This window comes from Zosterops lateralis (assembly GCF_965231275.1).
Source record: "Zosterops lateralis genome assembly, chromosome: 19".
In the NCBI taxonomy this organism is placed as follows: domain Eukaryota; kingdom Metazoa; phylum Chordata; class Aves; order Passeriformes; family Zosteropidae; genus Zosterops; species Zosterops lateralis.
Window position 1 is genome coordinate 9,232,095 of NC_139779.1, and position 15,230 is coordinate 9,247,324.

A 15,230-nucleotide genomic window follows, 5' to 3' on the forward strand; every position below is an offset into this window, starting at 1 on the left:
CCAGAGGCAGCAGGAAGAACAGCTACCTGATCAGGTAGGTCAAGAATTTAGGAATGTTCTCCAAAGGAATCAAGTGGTTTGATTTTTGATTAGCAAAGAAAAGAGGTGGCTGAACCCCTGAATACTCAATGCATTTATTATCCAGGTTAGCATGTAACTCTCATGTTTTCCTCAAGTAAATCTCCTGGCTGTTGTGTAAAACACGACTAAAATGTATTCCAAAGAGGGAGGAGTCAATTAAAAAAAAAAATACATACAAGAAGATGAGGAAAACAAGTTGACTGAGCTCCAAGCTGAGCAAAAGAGAAAGCGCTGCCATCTTGTCTCCAAGCAAGATCTCAACAAAATGAATTCTACTACTGGCAAGATTTTGATGAGATTAAACTGACTACAGCACCCTATATATAAAGGAGGAGCAGCTCTCCAATTTCTCTTTAAGGCCCCTGGAGCTACCTCTGCCCATAAAGGAAAAAAACAAGTTGTCATTCCTAAAAAAAAATCTATATAGGGGAGAAAGGCAGAGAGCCATGGGTTTATGAAATTCAGAGGGGGAGCTGGATCAGGGCACTGCTTGCACTGGAGCATTTGAGCAATCATTACCCCTAATCTAGCAGAGGTCAGATTCTCTGCTAATTATGTTCTCTCACAGAGGGGTGGGTGTTTGTGCACACGTGTGCGAGGCGAGGACAAAGAGAGGAGTTGACAGAAATCAGTCTCACTGCATTGCATCTGACAGGAACGGAGGATATTCCCCTTCCTACTGTCTGATGCTATTTCAAGCCTCATTATGAGCAAAGTCTCCTGTTTAATGTGGTATTTTCACTGAATTATCTTCTTTTCATTTTTGCCCACCTCTCGCAAATGCTGCAAATTACCTGCTTGGATCTCATTAGCCTGGAAAGGAGTCACCCCTTGTAAACACACTTTGCATCACTCTGCATTACCCAAGGACTGCAGGTACATTTACAATAGGCAGAGTTGAAAGATACCTGACAGGAGAGGGAATGAAGCCACTGACATGTCAGTTTGCAACTGGATATTCATTATCCCCTCTCCCTCATTCTGCATCTGTCACTGAGCTCTCACTTAGGCCCTGCACTAAGCTCTAACATTCCTGTTTCACCAGCCTGCTCTGACTGGGGATGGGAAAATGGATCATCCACTTGGAGAACACACACTTCAGTCATTATCCATATTTCCATGCAGAAGCCTGCTTAATCTTGCAGTGCTGCCAAGGTGACAACAGTGGATATTCTTTATATTTCAAGGCCAAAATTTGCTTTCTGACCTCAGGGTTAATCTGCCTGCAATGTTTTGTATTTTTTGTTCTATCTTCTGTTGGGTACACAACTTTTTGCATATTTTTTTCTGAGAAAATGACTGTAAAAACAGAAGCAAAAGCTTCAGAGAAAGCTTATTCTGTTGTCTGTAGCTTTTCCTGGACAGTAAATAGTGGGCATCATCAGACAGCTGAATTTTTCAAAAAGTATTATTTAAAATAACCATTTGGGAGGTCCTGTCATTTCAGCACATGGGGTATTGGACTGGGAGAGGGGCAGTGGGATGGACAGCCCTGAACTGGCTTTGGGACAGGGGCAATGGGATGGACAGCTCTGAACTGACTCTGGAGAGGGGCAGTGGGATGGACAGGTCTGAACTGACACTGGGACAGGGGCAATGGGATGGACAGCTCTGAACTGACTCTGGGAGGGGAGCAGTGGGATGGACAGGTCTGAACTGACTTTGGAGAGGGCAATGGGATGGCCAGCTCTGGACTGAAGGAGCCTGAGGAAGTCCACCACAGGCCCAGGCACAGTGAGAGCTGTCTCATACGTGTTTTTCAAATCTCAGCTGAACCGGTAATGCCAGACCAGAGAGACATTGCTGGTATTGCAATGAATTATCAAAGCAGAAAGGAACTTCCTTATTAAGCCAAACATAAATTATGTATAACACTTTAAAATATACATCTCCACATATATTTACATAACGTTTCTTTTGAGCAACCCGTGAATCCCTCTGTCCTCTCTCAGGTGCACTGGGGAAGCCATATTTGCTCTCTACTTCCTTTTAATTTGCCACAGTGCCAAGACAAAGAAAAAGTATTGTAAAAACATCAGAGAAAAACTGGATTTGATGGGTGGAAGGGGAACCAGGACTCTGCTTTCACTGCCAGGTCTGGCAGTGCAATGCTGTGAGCTGCTGAGAAGCCAAATAAACCTCAGAGCTCTCCACTCAGTACATTGCAAGGGAATGACAAAGCTAAATTAAAACCATGTTTGTAAGGAGCTGTGAATTTTTTTGCTGGAAGGTGCTGTGTAATTGTGAAGTTGGTTACAGTGACTTCCCAGCTGCCACAGGGCTCAGACAAGCCAGGATGGTGATGGTGACATGCTGACATCCAGCTGCCATCCACTGCTACCTGTACAGAGCATTTCCTTACTACTTCCTCTGGTTTCACTCTCCTCTTCCAAAGAGATCTTACAGCCCTGAGACTGACCTCAGCTGACAGCTATGAAGGGCAAGCTCTGAAGTGTTTGGCTGAGTGTAACCCATAAAGGCTGGCTCTGGGGAAGAAATAGACCTCTAAAATAATGTGACAAAGGGATGTGGAGAGAGAGTGCTACAGATTTCACACTTCCACAGAAAGAAAAAAATCAGGCATCTGTTCCAGTGATACGCACAATTCAGCAAAAATTGCTAGCTGTGTGCCTTCAGGCTTAAATTTGCACAACGAAATGTATCCTTTACAAAGGTATTTCTTTTAATGCCTGCTCAGTTCAGTTTTATTGGATTGGCCTATAGAGGACACCATCTGGTATCTGTCATCCAAATCTACACAGACATGCTATCGATAAAATCCCCATTTCCAAAATGTGGGTTAGTTGAAAGTAGGGCCAGATTGCTGCCTGGTACAAATTGGGCTGACTGATGTAGCTATCCATGCTTTTACCAGCAAAGGATCTGACCTACAAAATCCCCAATTTAGATACTCTTTTGGGACAGGGCTTTCTTTATATTCTGTGCTGTAAAGCATGTGGCACAGAGGACACAGAGCCATGAATAAAACACTCAAGGATTGTGATGGTACACATAATAAATAGTAATCTAATTGCAGCAACAGAAGGATTTCTGTAGTCACTGCTCTGTCAGAACAGCTCATGCATGTCACTCGGTGAATGACCAGCATTCTGCCATGGAGAAAAACACTCTCCACAGGGCCGCCATCTCAGCCCTTCCACAGCACTTTAGGTAGAACAATCAAGGCAGAGCTTATGCTATTGTTGGCCATGTTATATCAATTCATTACATATAAGTCAACTGAGTCTCTCTAGAACTCAAATACTTCTCATAAAGTAATGCAGCCCAAAGAAATACATTCTTTTCCTCCACTGCTTGGGATAAAAAGAGGCCATCTGACTTCTCAACTATGCAGAACATTTTAACTTCATTAAATGGCCTTCAACTGTTTCCAAAGAGCTGAGTGTTTGCACACACAAAGACATTGTATCAAACTTTAAGAAGTTTACTTGAACCGAGGCAGGAGACTAAAATTACCTCTTCCTCTCCTGAACCTCCCAAAAGGAAGGAGATTTTAGCAAGGAACCATCCCAGAAAGTAAACCCAGCTCTGCCTCACACCCCTGGGGGAACTGCAGCAGGGTTTGCCCAAGTTCCTGAGCCGCAGGAGCTGCACTTACGTCGCTGAGCCGTTCCCGGGAGCTGCTCCGGTGGAAGCCCTTGGAGTCCCCGCTGGCGCTCTCGCTGTCGCTGTCCCGGCAGCTGTTCTGGCCCGGCTTGAGCTGCAGCACACAGGGGACACAAAGGGACAAGAGATGAGCCTGGTTCAGCAAAGTGCCCCTGTCACACTCTCCTTTAACCCCTCCCAGGCCCCAGCAGCAGTGTGGCCATGGCTGTGCCTCGCTGACTGACGGACACCATGGACACACAGCCCAAGGACACCATGGACACCAAGGGCCCTGTGTCCCTGAGCCAGGGTGCAGCCCAGGGCCACCATTGACACCATGGACACCATGTCCCTGTGCCAGGGCACAGCCCAGGGACACCACGGACACACAGCCTCTGTGGGAGCGCCAGGTGCTGCAAGCAGGAGGAGGCAACACTGGTGCCCCAAGGAAATCACAGTCTGAGAGCTTCATCTGGGAAAGTTTTAGACTTCTCAAGGTATTTCTGCCATGGATGGTGCCTTTGGAGTTTCCATCCCAGTGCAGCACTCACAGCATCAGCTCCTCCCTCATTACAGCATAAGAGCATTGAGGACCTGAGATCAGTGGGAGTCCCCAGGGAAAGAAGAGGTCACCACTCCAGAGAAGCCTTTCTTTTGCTGGACTAGCCCCAAACCACACTGCCTTGTACCCTAAACATTTCCCAACTATCAAACCTCAATGTTCATAAAACAACAGGATCTACTCAATAGAGATCAAACGGCTTTTGTTTTTCAAACCAGCTTTAATGAACTTTACTGACATTGTAATAAATAAAAAGTACAAAAAAAAAAAAAAAAAAAAAAAAAAACCAACAACCTAAACTATATTGTCATTACAACTGAGAACACATCTGCTTTCTCTTACACTTTGGACTGTTCAGGTCACCACATTACACAGCAGTGTGCTGAGAGGAACATTCACCCATTACCTATGTCCACAAGCACTTATACACCTGGACAGCAAAAGGAATAAATGATCCCCATCTACAGCAATGCTGAAAATCCATATCTTTGTTTTAAAGTATCCTTCCCCATATTTCGCTTGAATGCATTAAAATTTTCATTTAGCCTTGCTGGTGCTTTGTTTGAACTAACTCCGGAGGTTATTACTGGCAAGAAGTCTCTTTCAGAAATTTAGACTTAAAAACACAAACATAAACACTGGAAGCAGAGGTAAATACAGAGAAAATACTTGGTGAGGTACCTAATGAAATAATTTATGAGAGACCTACTACACTTACCAATACCCATACAACAAACATCAAACAACTCCTGCCAACTTATTCTAATTGCTAATGTGATGATGGTAAGTTCCATTCACACTGTACTGGAGCAGGTATTCATTCATCTCCATGCCATGACTGGAGACCAAAGGTTTCTCCTCTAACACTCTCCATCACTGTTTTTTCCCCTCTTTCTTCTCTCTCTCATTTATTTCCAGTTCTCCCATAAACAAGTATGCACAAAAATTCACATAAATGCACTTTTACAGGTGCACACATATAAAACCCACACTTCTGCTGATGTTTTCCCACTGTGTTCATCCACAGCCATGGCTGCTCCCCCCCAGGGTCACTGAAGGAGCACAAAAAGTACCCTCACCCTCAGGTTATCACTTTCTCCCTACCACTGCCAGAGCAAACTGCATCTCCAAGTTTGGAATTTGTGTACCACTTCTTAATCCCTTACTCCCCTCGCTAGCAAAGGGAAGCTTTGGGTGCTCTCCATCAGTCAAATCAAAGTAAGTACACAAAGTCCATTAAACTAAAAGTTCCAATGCACAACTGAGTGGCAATGCATGAGCACAAAAATGGCCCAGGCATACTCTCAGCTCAAAGAAAATGTAGCAGAAGGACCAGAGCTATTTGTCAGACACTTACAATTCAATAAATAAACATAATATTCCACAGCTCAGCCAGAACATTTCCAGTGAAGTGATTTTTATTTCCAGCGGAACCGTTTATCGGCCAGATCTAAGAGATCTTGGGAGCAGTTCTTGGAGGCAGAGGGGAGGATAACAAATTCAAGAAGTCTTACACTTCATATATAACCCACTGATCTTATCTAGGACCTCCGTGTCCTGTAATTTTATGGTCCCGAGTTTAAAATTTAATCACCCAAAGGAGAATGGATCAAGTTTCCCTGACTTGGTCTTTTGTCAACATCTGCCCAATGATGGAAAAACTCTTATCGCAAGTGGGGTGTTAAGAATTTTTTTTCCAGTAACAGATTTTATTTCTAGAACCCAACTTTAGTTTGTGCATGATTTTCACGCATTAGTTATTTGCTAACTAATCATAACCATTTTATAATTCTTCTACACCACAAATTCCAGCTATTTACAGAGAAAAAGAGAAAAACCCAGCAGGTGTCATTTTTCTAGACACAATTTACAAGGAGTAAGAGAATATGATAAAGGTATCTGAGCCTGAGACTCTGTAGAAAAAAAGTGAACTGCATGGACTAGACAGCAAACTCAGAAATGAGTTCAAGTTAAGATTTATAAGCTTTCCGTATTTTCCTTTCTTTTTTTTCCAAGTTGAGTTTCTCCATGTGCCAAACTGTTGAGGGTTTACATTTGATTCCAGAACCCATCAATCTGTGTTAAATTAAAAAAAGTAAAGCATGGAAATGTGCCCGTTGTCTTCTCTTAAGAACCTAAAGTTACACTCAAACACACATGAGAACACTTAATGTGGACAGGCCATGGGCCATTTCATTTCAATCTATTTGCAAAGATTCAGCTGCTTAAAACAACGCTGCAATAACACAGTGCTGCTAAAAAGGTCCACAGATAACAGACTGGATCTTTAGTTACATTGTGTGCATCTGGTGCATCACCCTGGGGCACACAGGAACCCCAAAATCAGTTTCCCCACAGAAATGCAGCTCTCCTTGGGAAAAAACCTGAAGTGCAATGTTGGTAACTGTTGTTCCTCTATTGTTCCTGGCAGGATACCCCATGCAGGCAGCAACACCAGCATGAAAATCCCATTGTGCCTCCTCAAGGCACCTGAGGGATGACAATGACACTGAGGGAAGGACTGGAGCTGGGCCAGGGCAGGGTCAGGTTGGATTTTGGGAAAGGTTATTTCCCCAGAGGGTGCTGGGCACTGCCCAGGCTCCCCAGGGAATGGGCACAGCCTGAGGCTGCCACAGCTCCAGGAGCTCCCAGGGATGCCCAGGGTGGGACTGATGGGTGTTTGTGCAGGGCTGGGAGTGGGACTGGATGATCCCTGGGGGTTCTCCCTGCTTTGGTTATTCTGTGATTCTACAAAGGTCTCACTGAGGGACTTGCCACATTAACACAGCATTAATCTTCTAATTTGCACCAGGCAAGGAGTGAGAAAGGGTTTACAAAAAGTGTGTTTGACTCTGTGCTTTCACTGCACAGTGGGAATGAATTTGTCCATGAGGGGATCAATCTAAAGAGTCTCACAAAGAGGAAATGCAGACATTTTCTAGACTGAAAGCCCAAAAGCCTAAAAACTCAGTGTCTCTGGCTCACAAGATATGTGCACAGTCTCAGGGGAGAGATGGGGTATGTGCACAAAAAGCACCTCAAGAACACTTGCTCAACACAAGACTCACACCCACAGCTCCAAAATTTCTCTAGTTTTCAGTCATTCTAAGCATTGCATTTTTTGAAATCTCTCATTGTACTACAGAACCTGTTGGTTTGTAATGCCTTTGAATCTACTGGAAGACACCAGAAGTCAAGCAGGACTGGATAAAGTCATAGCTACATTAAAGGAAAAGGCCAAAAAGCAGATTTGGAAGGGTGGTGGCTGGCTGAGGGCTGGGCTGGGGTTCAGCAGAGGGTTTTATTTCTGATTCTTCACTATACCTGCTCCAAACAGTGAGAGGAATAGGTCCTCCCTGCTTTCCAAAGCTGGGCAGTTTGGAGGATTTTTCCATCAGGGCAGTTTCCCCAGGGGGTGATGGTGGATCCCACTGCACACAGGCAGGGACACAGGGATGGAGGAATGCAGCTGAGCTGGGGGGGGGCAGAGGGTGGCACTGCAATTTTTGTTGTCATTTTGACTACTCAAATGTATTTTTATGGACAATAAATTGAATTTCTTTTCCCCAAGTGGAGACTGTTTTGCCCATGACAATAATGAGTGACTTCCTTGCCTTTCTTTTCCTCACAAGCTTCTTCTTCCCTGCCCTGCCCTGCCCTGCTGAGGAGGGGCTGTGAGAGAGGCTGGGGGCAGTTTGGCCTCAGCCACGATGGGATTTGGAGCACTTGCTGCTCATGGACTGAGTGACAAAACCTCAGTCACAAAACTCCAGTCACAACTCTGCTGCCCTCAGAACAATGAGGAATGGAGGCAAAGCTGGGGACTGGCACAAGGGACCCCGACAGTGACAGGGGCACTGAGGGCACAGGGAGGAGAGGAACAAGATATGGAACACCAAGGGTGACCATTTGATGAAGAAAGAGAGACTTGCTCAGGCCTGAAGGTCACACAGAAACCATCCAGAAATTATGAATAAACCAAAATAGATGCAGAAACATCAACATAAAACTGCTGTCATAGCAAGTGCTAACAGGAACTCTTCTTTCAGCCCACGGAGAGATTTTCAGGTGACATGGAATCTAACAGAACTATTTTTGCAGCAGGGAAACACTCAGCCCTACTTTGTGACAGAGAAAGTGCAAACTGAATATTCATCTGTGTCCAGGGAAAGCAGCTCTCTGCTGTGCTCCTTCTGCCATTCCGTGTTACAAGGTAAGGCAGAGCTAAATTCTGAGGCTTAGGAGCAGGACAGAGCTAGAGGAACAGTGCCAGAGTTACTGTGACAGACACTTCTGTGACATGGGAGGAGGGGGACAGCAGCCATAAAACACTCCTCAGGGTAATCCATGACAGCAGGGCTCTCTCTGGCCTTTCCTCTCAGACAGGAAAAGAAGGAAGGACAAAGTCCATCATGTTAAGAGGTGCAAGGGAGGATGGAAGGGCAGCTGAGCCCCAGACTCCAGGGAGCATCATCCTCTCAGGACCACAGTTGGCTGTGCTGGATCCCTGAGCCACTTTAGATAATTCCATAGTAGCACACAACAAAAAGCAAAATAAATAAACCCACTGAGAATTTGGTGAAAGCCTTTTTCACAGAGCTTATATATCATGTCAAAAACACCCTAATGTGGCTCTCCTGAGATTTTTTTTTTTATTTTAAAATATATTTTAATTTAAAAACCCCACACCATTTGGCAGCAGTAAATCTATAGTATAGTTTCAAGGTGCCTGAGCTTCTATGCCACATGGAATTAAAGGATTATTTCACTACATTATACTTTAAAGTTATGAATACTAACACCTCTCCCTGTTCCAGCATTGCCAGCAAGCTGAGCCTTTAGCAGAGCCCTAAAGGAAGGGGACACCTGCTCCCTGAGAGATGGCAGAACCCTGCTGTGGGGAGCAGAATTCCAGGCTTTCACTTCTCCCTATCATCCTTTATTTACACTGGGTTTTTTGAGTGTATTCCCTAGCTCAGATCAACTCCTATGTGTGCCATTAGGAATCCTTCCCAAGACCCAAAATCCTGAACAGGTACAGCCCAACCCCACTCATGACAGGAGTTCATCCTGAGCAGGGCACCAGCACACATTTCCACCTGCTCCTTAGGGCTGCCTCCATTTGCTCTCTGGGCTTTTCCCAGCACAGAGCAGAACCCAGGAATGGGAATTTTTGTCACTTCTGGCAGGCACACTTTTTTCCTGAGCGAGGCACACAGGGATCCAGGCAGCAGCACAGACAGATCAGGAAAATGCTGATGAGTGCATGGTGCTCCAAAGGCCAGGGAGCACCAGCCTGGGAGAAGCCATGAGATCCCAGTTACCCCAGCACAGCCCAGCTCTGCTGGGCCATCCCCAAGCCCCAGGCAGGGACTGACATCCAGAGTGGCTGGGCTGCACAAAGAGCCCCTGCCCTGCCCAGCAAACACAGCCCTGACGTGTCTCCAAACAGCCAGAAAAGAGCAGCAGCAGATTTTGTGCAGAACTGAATATCAGATTGCAAAGAAAACATATTTTATCTCTGATCAAGAACAAATCTGGCTGTATGAAAACAAATAAAAGGAGAACTGCATAGCAAGAAATAACTAAAAAAACCCAGTGTAAATCAAGGGTTGTTACTTCTGATTTCAATCATGATTATTAACAGCTGTCATTTCAAAACTTCTATTTATATCTCTCCTGCTACTGACAGTAGTTAGACAAATCCTCCTTATACAGCACTCCCATGTCCCCCACAGCATTAAAGGTGGCTCAACACAGTGGTTTTGGGCTGGAGCAACACTTCTCCACTGCATTTCTAACAAGGCCATGCACACCAGACTGCCTGAACAGGGGAGCAGCACAAGGAAAGCAAATCAGAGGTGAGATAATGAGGAGGAAGAATATTTACAGCACATGAGTTTAGGCAGTAAATATGAAAAAGGAATTCACACCGTGTGTGGACTCTGAACATTATTAATACAAAGACATTTTTCACCTCAGGGAAGAAAAATCTTGTTACCTGAGAGATACAATAAAACATTAGGAGAGGCTCTCTGTTTACCTCTTGATATACAATCTTATGACAACCAATGTAGATGCTTCAAGAAATTGCCAGTTCTGAGGATCCAGGCCTCCATGCCATCATCCTGGGATCTGACATCTCCACCAGAAATGAAGTTTATTCTTTTTTGCTTACTTGAACAGTAAAAGTGAGGTAAACCAACAAAGACAACATCTCATCTTTTGTCTCCTTCCTATCTTTAATTAGAAGAAAAATATTTTTTTCTGTTCCAAAACTCTTTTTATGAAGAAACAAAAACAAACACATGTGCATTCTTTCAATTTCCTGTCGACAAAAACACAAATCCGAATTGAACAAATGACTACAAACAATTTTCTAATCAGCTGGATGATACAGAACAAGAGTGTCTTTAACTCACTTATTCTACAGCACTGCTGGTCATTTCCTGCTGCCTCTGAGCTGATCCAGAGTCTGCTGCTGCACTTGCTCAATAAATTGGAGTAGAGGAACTCATCCCCTACAGCCTTAACTGGGGGAGATCCACCAAAGGAGCAGAGCTCCCCCCCTGTGCTCCTGGGGAGAATTTGGCTATTTACATTGTTCTTGCAGACACACCAAGGGATGGGGCTCTGCTGGCAGGAACAGGAGCTGAAGCAACACGGGCTAAGAATAAACAGCATCCTCGCCAGGCGGGGGTGGGGGAGGCAGAAACAGGCATTTATTTCCAGATCCTCTTCTCCTTCATTATATGCTTGGGCAACCTTAGATCCCCAGCACACAGAAGGTACTCTGAAGGAGGTCTGTAGATCTGTTTTATCTAAGTTTCACAGAGAATGCAGCCCATCATTTTTTTCTGTGCTGTTTATACAGAAATCAAAGATAAATTTGGCATAAACTCATCACACCCCAGAATCATACATACATTATACACCATGGAAAGTGTAACAGACTCGCTCTGTTCCCCAGCTCCTGTTAAGAGTGGTATGAAACAGCAAGCTGTTGGCAATTGCAGCAAATGAAGCGTATTTCAGCACACTTCAAAAGCTGAATTGCAAAAAAATATAGGCTTCTCCTGACCCTTTGCATTTTGATGGTTGCACAGTGAGAAACACGGCCTTTAAAATTACACCTTGCAAAGCTCTCCATTGTACCAATCAATCTGTGCAAGCAGCCTGCACAGCCTGGGCTGGAGCAGAGAGGGATGAGCAGCCAGGCTGGGCTGAGCAGGGACAGCCAGAGGGGCTGCAGCCAGGGTGGGACCCACCTGCCCTCAAAGCTTTACCCAGCCCTGCTGCTGGGCTTCTCTGTACCCAGTCTGCATTGCCAGGGCCCTCCCCAGGCCCTGTGTAAGACAAACTAGTCTTTGGTTAAAAACAACCTCTGAGAAACACAGATGTGTAGTGCTACAGGAGTGCCACCTTTGCATAATATCCGTCCATCCATCCATCTACATTCTCATCCATCTCTCTCCTCCATCCATCCATCCATCCATCCATCCATCCATCCATCCATCCATCCATCCATCCATCCATCCATCCATCTCCTCCCTCCATCCATCCATCCATCCATCCATCCATCCATCCATCCATCCATCCATCCATCCCTACTCTCATCCTTACATGTACAATTTCTGGCTGTTATTCAGCCATTTACACCACTTACACTTCTTGCTTCTGCTCTGTACATTCCCAAGCCAGATTTTAAGTGTAATGGGGAGAGTCATGAACTCTTGCTATGGTGCCTGTCCCCCCTTTCCCCAGAAATACCCAACAAGGAGCAGTGCACATGCACTGGCTGCAACCTTTTCCACCAGAGACTGCTTTTGTGGTCCCATTCAGAGAATGGAGAACTAAGCTGGCAGTTTTACACCAACATTCTGTGCCTGTTTCAGAGCACGTAGCAATGATGAGTTTCCAGATCTTTGCTAGACCATTATCAGCTCTGGTTTTGGTGGTGACAGGCACAGGGGACTCAGGGACTCTGTCCCAACCTCAGCCCTGGACTTGCGAGGAGCTCCTGTTTCTGTCATACAGGAAAGGCCAGGTGAGGAAAGAAAATGAAGGCAAACACCACCTTTAACCTGACTCTTTGGAAAGGGGAGAGAACAGAAATATTATCCCACTGAGCCCAGTGTCTGATATCCAAAGGCCTCTGGTTGCCTTTGAAATGTGTAACTTAGTGAAAGAACACTGAAGTAAGATCAGATCAATCATATGATGGAACAAATAGCAAATAGGAGAGGTTGAAAAACTCTAGAGCTGCAGCTGCACCTCTAGAACTGTCCACAAATCCAGCTAAGAGCCTCCATCTGCTTTCATGAGGGGAAACATAACCCCAGGGTAGCTCTTGTAGAGTTCCACTTGTCTCAAGCTCACAGGATGGTTGCTCTTCATGTGCAAAGGAGATGCAAGAAGGGATGAAACCTTTTGGAGTATCTACAGAGGTGAAGCAGCCTGAGAAAGAGCAGAGTGACTCTACTCACTGGCTTGAATTAAGTCACAGTGACCACCAGCCTTTCCTTCCTCAAGGCAGACCACTAATGTGACACCCAGCTAACATTACAGAAGTAAATAAATGCCTTGGAGGAGGAAGTATCAGTATTCATGGGTGGACCTCGAGATGCTTACCACTGCTAACATAAAGGAGCCCTGTTATTTCATCGTTCGATATAAGCCCAGAATAAATATTTAATTATTTGGTTGCATAAATAATGATTTGAAGGTTGAGCTATTGGCTTAAAACTATAATACTATTTTAAGCCGTTTAACTGCCCAGCTAGATAAATTATTCAAGACTTAAAAGTCATGCTGTGGTCTCTGTACAAGGAGAAAACTAGGAAGTTGTAACAATAATGACAAAAGCAGGGCAAGATCAATCAAACCACATGATCGCTAACACAAACAAGCAGCAATTAAGCAGCAATCAAGACCAATCTGACTGGGGTTGATGTCCTTTTATGCCAATACTCTCAGCCCAAAGAGCAAAACTTAATAATGTTTTGCAATTTATCAAGGGAGCCATAACTCTGCTCTCAGTGACTTGGCCAAGAGGCTATTATGATAGTATTTCTCTATAATTTAATAATGTGAAGGAAGGCGGGGGGAGAGGGAGTAAAAGCATTTTGACATATAACTCACATCTATATATATTGTATTTTCCTCTTGCTTGAATGAGAGAAGCAGAAGTCACAACAATGTACCTCAGCACCAATTTGTTAGCAGGAAAGGGAAGCTGAAGTATCTGGCAAAGAAAATCTATTTGAAGCAGCACAGAAGGGAAGGGAATGAAGCATCTGAATTCATTAGCAGCTGTCATTGATGTGGAGATGAGTTTAGTCATCACAAATAACTCAGGAGAAAAGCAAAGGGAGGAACTATTGTTGAAGTTGTTTAAATCTGGATTAGTTCTGACAGATGGCAAGGTGCCACTCGGGGGACCACTCGTGCTGCACCTCCACCCTGTCAGAGGGAAGCTCTGAACAGAGTCAGCATCCCAGCGTTTGAGGGAAGCTCTCAACACACTCAGCGATCCCAGCGTTTGGGATCTTCATTTTTTTTTTGCATCTTCCTCCCTCATCCTAAGCAATAATGTAAAATATATTGCAGCACCGAGCTTCCTCCTTGGACTACTTTTGCCAATTGAAATAATGAGTCCTCCTGTTTGCAAAGGTCAAAAAAAGAAAAAAATAATCTCCTGATCAATCTTGTCGTCTGTCCTCTGTCAACAGTGACCAAAAGTGATTTAATGCTGGATAGATCTGATGAGCTGGCTGCCTCAGACCAAGTCCAAAACCATCTTCACTTCCAGAAAATCATTCTGCCAGTCAGTGCAACTCATCCCTGTGCTGGCAGCCTCAGCACAGAGGTGACATCGGGGCAAGACCCAATGCCCACCAGAATCCCAGGACACAACTGCAGCATTGCCACCGACTTCAAAGGATGCAGAAGCCATTTAGGGAACTGGGTGTCCACCATAAACATTTGACAGATGATTTCTGCACCTAATCCTGATAAAAATCCCTAATTTAACGTCTCTTTTCTATGCTTTAAAATTGTACTAAACTTACCCATCTTGAAAATATAGTCAAATATTGGATAAGTGGAGCTTTATTATTGTTTCAAGATAAGTGCAAAAAATCTATAATAGAGGACTACTATCAAATTACAGTTACTTGAATTAATCCTCATCCTGGCATTTAATAATTTGTAAAGTGCTTATTCAGAAAAAGGTCAAAAATCACTTGGAAAGATATGTTAATGGCTCTCTAAGTAATGTTTAGACTTGCTGAATAAATTTTCACACTTAAGTCACGTATAACAAGCATTACAAAATGTATTATAAATCGTGCTCTTCACACTGGAGAGCTGTGTGTACATACATGTTACAGCCTCCCCAGCAGACAGCACTTCAGCACTTAGTTAAATTCACCTCAGCTGAACAAAAAAAGTGAGCTTATCTTTGCTGTTATGCCAGAAATAGATTCAGTGGATGCTCTCATAAAGAGGAATATTTACCTGAGTCAGGGCCTGCAGGAGCCCACTGTTCATTTACATGATTAAAAAAACCATCAGAAATGATAACCCAAATAACTGTCAACCCCCAAGTTACTCAAAACTCAGTCTTAAAAAAAAAAATTCAAAAAAGAATAGCTGTAAATAATTGGAAATGGAGGAAGACAAAGCCCTGTGCTGATGGATCAACATGGAACTCTTTCCATGCTTTGAAATATTTGGGCTTTAAAATGACCCACAAGACTTAAAAACTAAGTATCAGCATGTGAGAAAGTAGCATATTACAGTTTAAATCAACCATTATACAGGCTCAGCAAGCATCAGCACACTCCTTCCATGCACTAAAAAACGTCAACTTCTCCTTGGTGAATAATAATTTGTGAAATAAAGCAGGCATGCAAAATATGGGTGGCAGGCAGCAAATGCTGAGATTTGGGGCACCAAGGTGTTTTAAAATTGTTTTTCA

The 15,230-nt window shown here is 44.1% G+C and overlaps 1 protein-coding gene across 1 annotated transcript in view; it reads right to left on the reverse strand.

The window, feature by feature from the left end:
• Window positions 1-15,230, reverse strand: part of AUTS2 (activator of transcription and developmental regulator AUTS2) — a 768,062-nt gene that overhangs the window by 417,726 nt on the left and 335,106 nt on the right. The window contains exon 3 of the mRNA XM_083875331.1: window positions 3,701-3,802. Coding sequence (XP_083731457.1) covers window positions 3,701-3,802 — 102 coding nt within the window. The remainder of the gene's footprint in view (window positions 1-3,700; window positions 3,803-15,230) is intronic.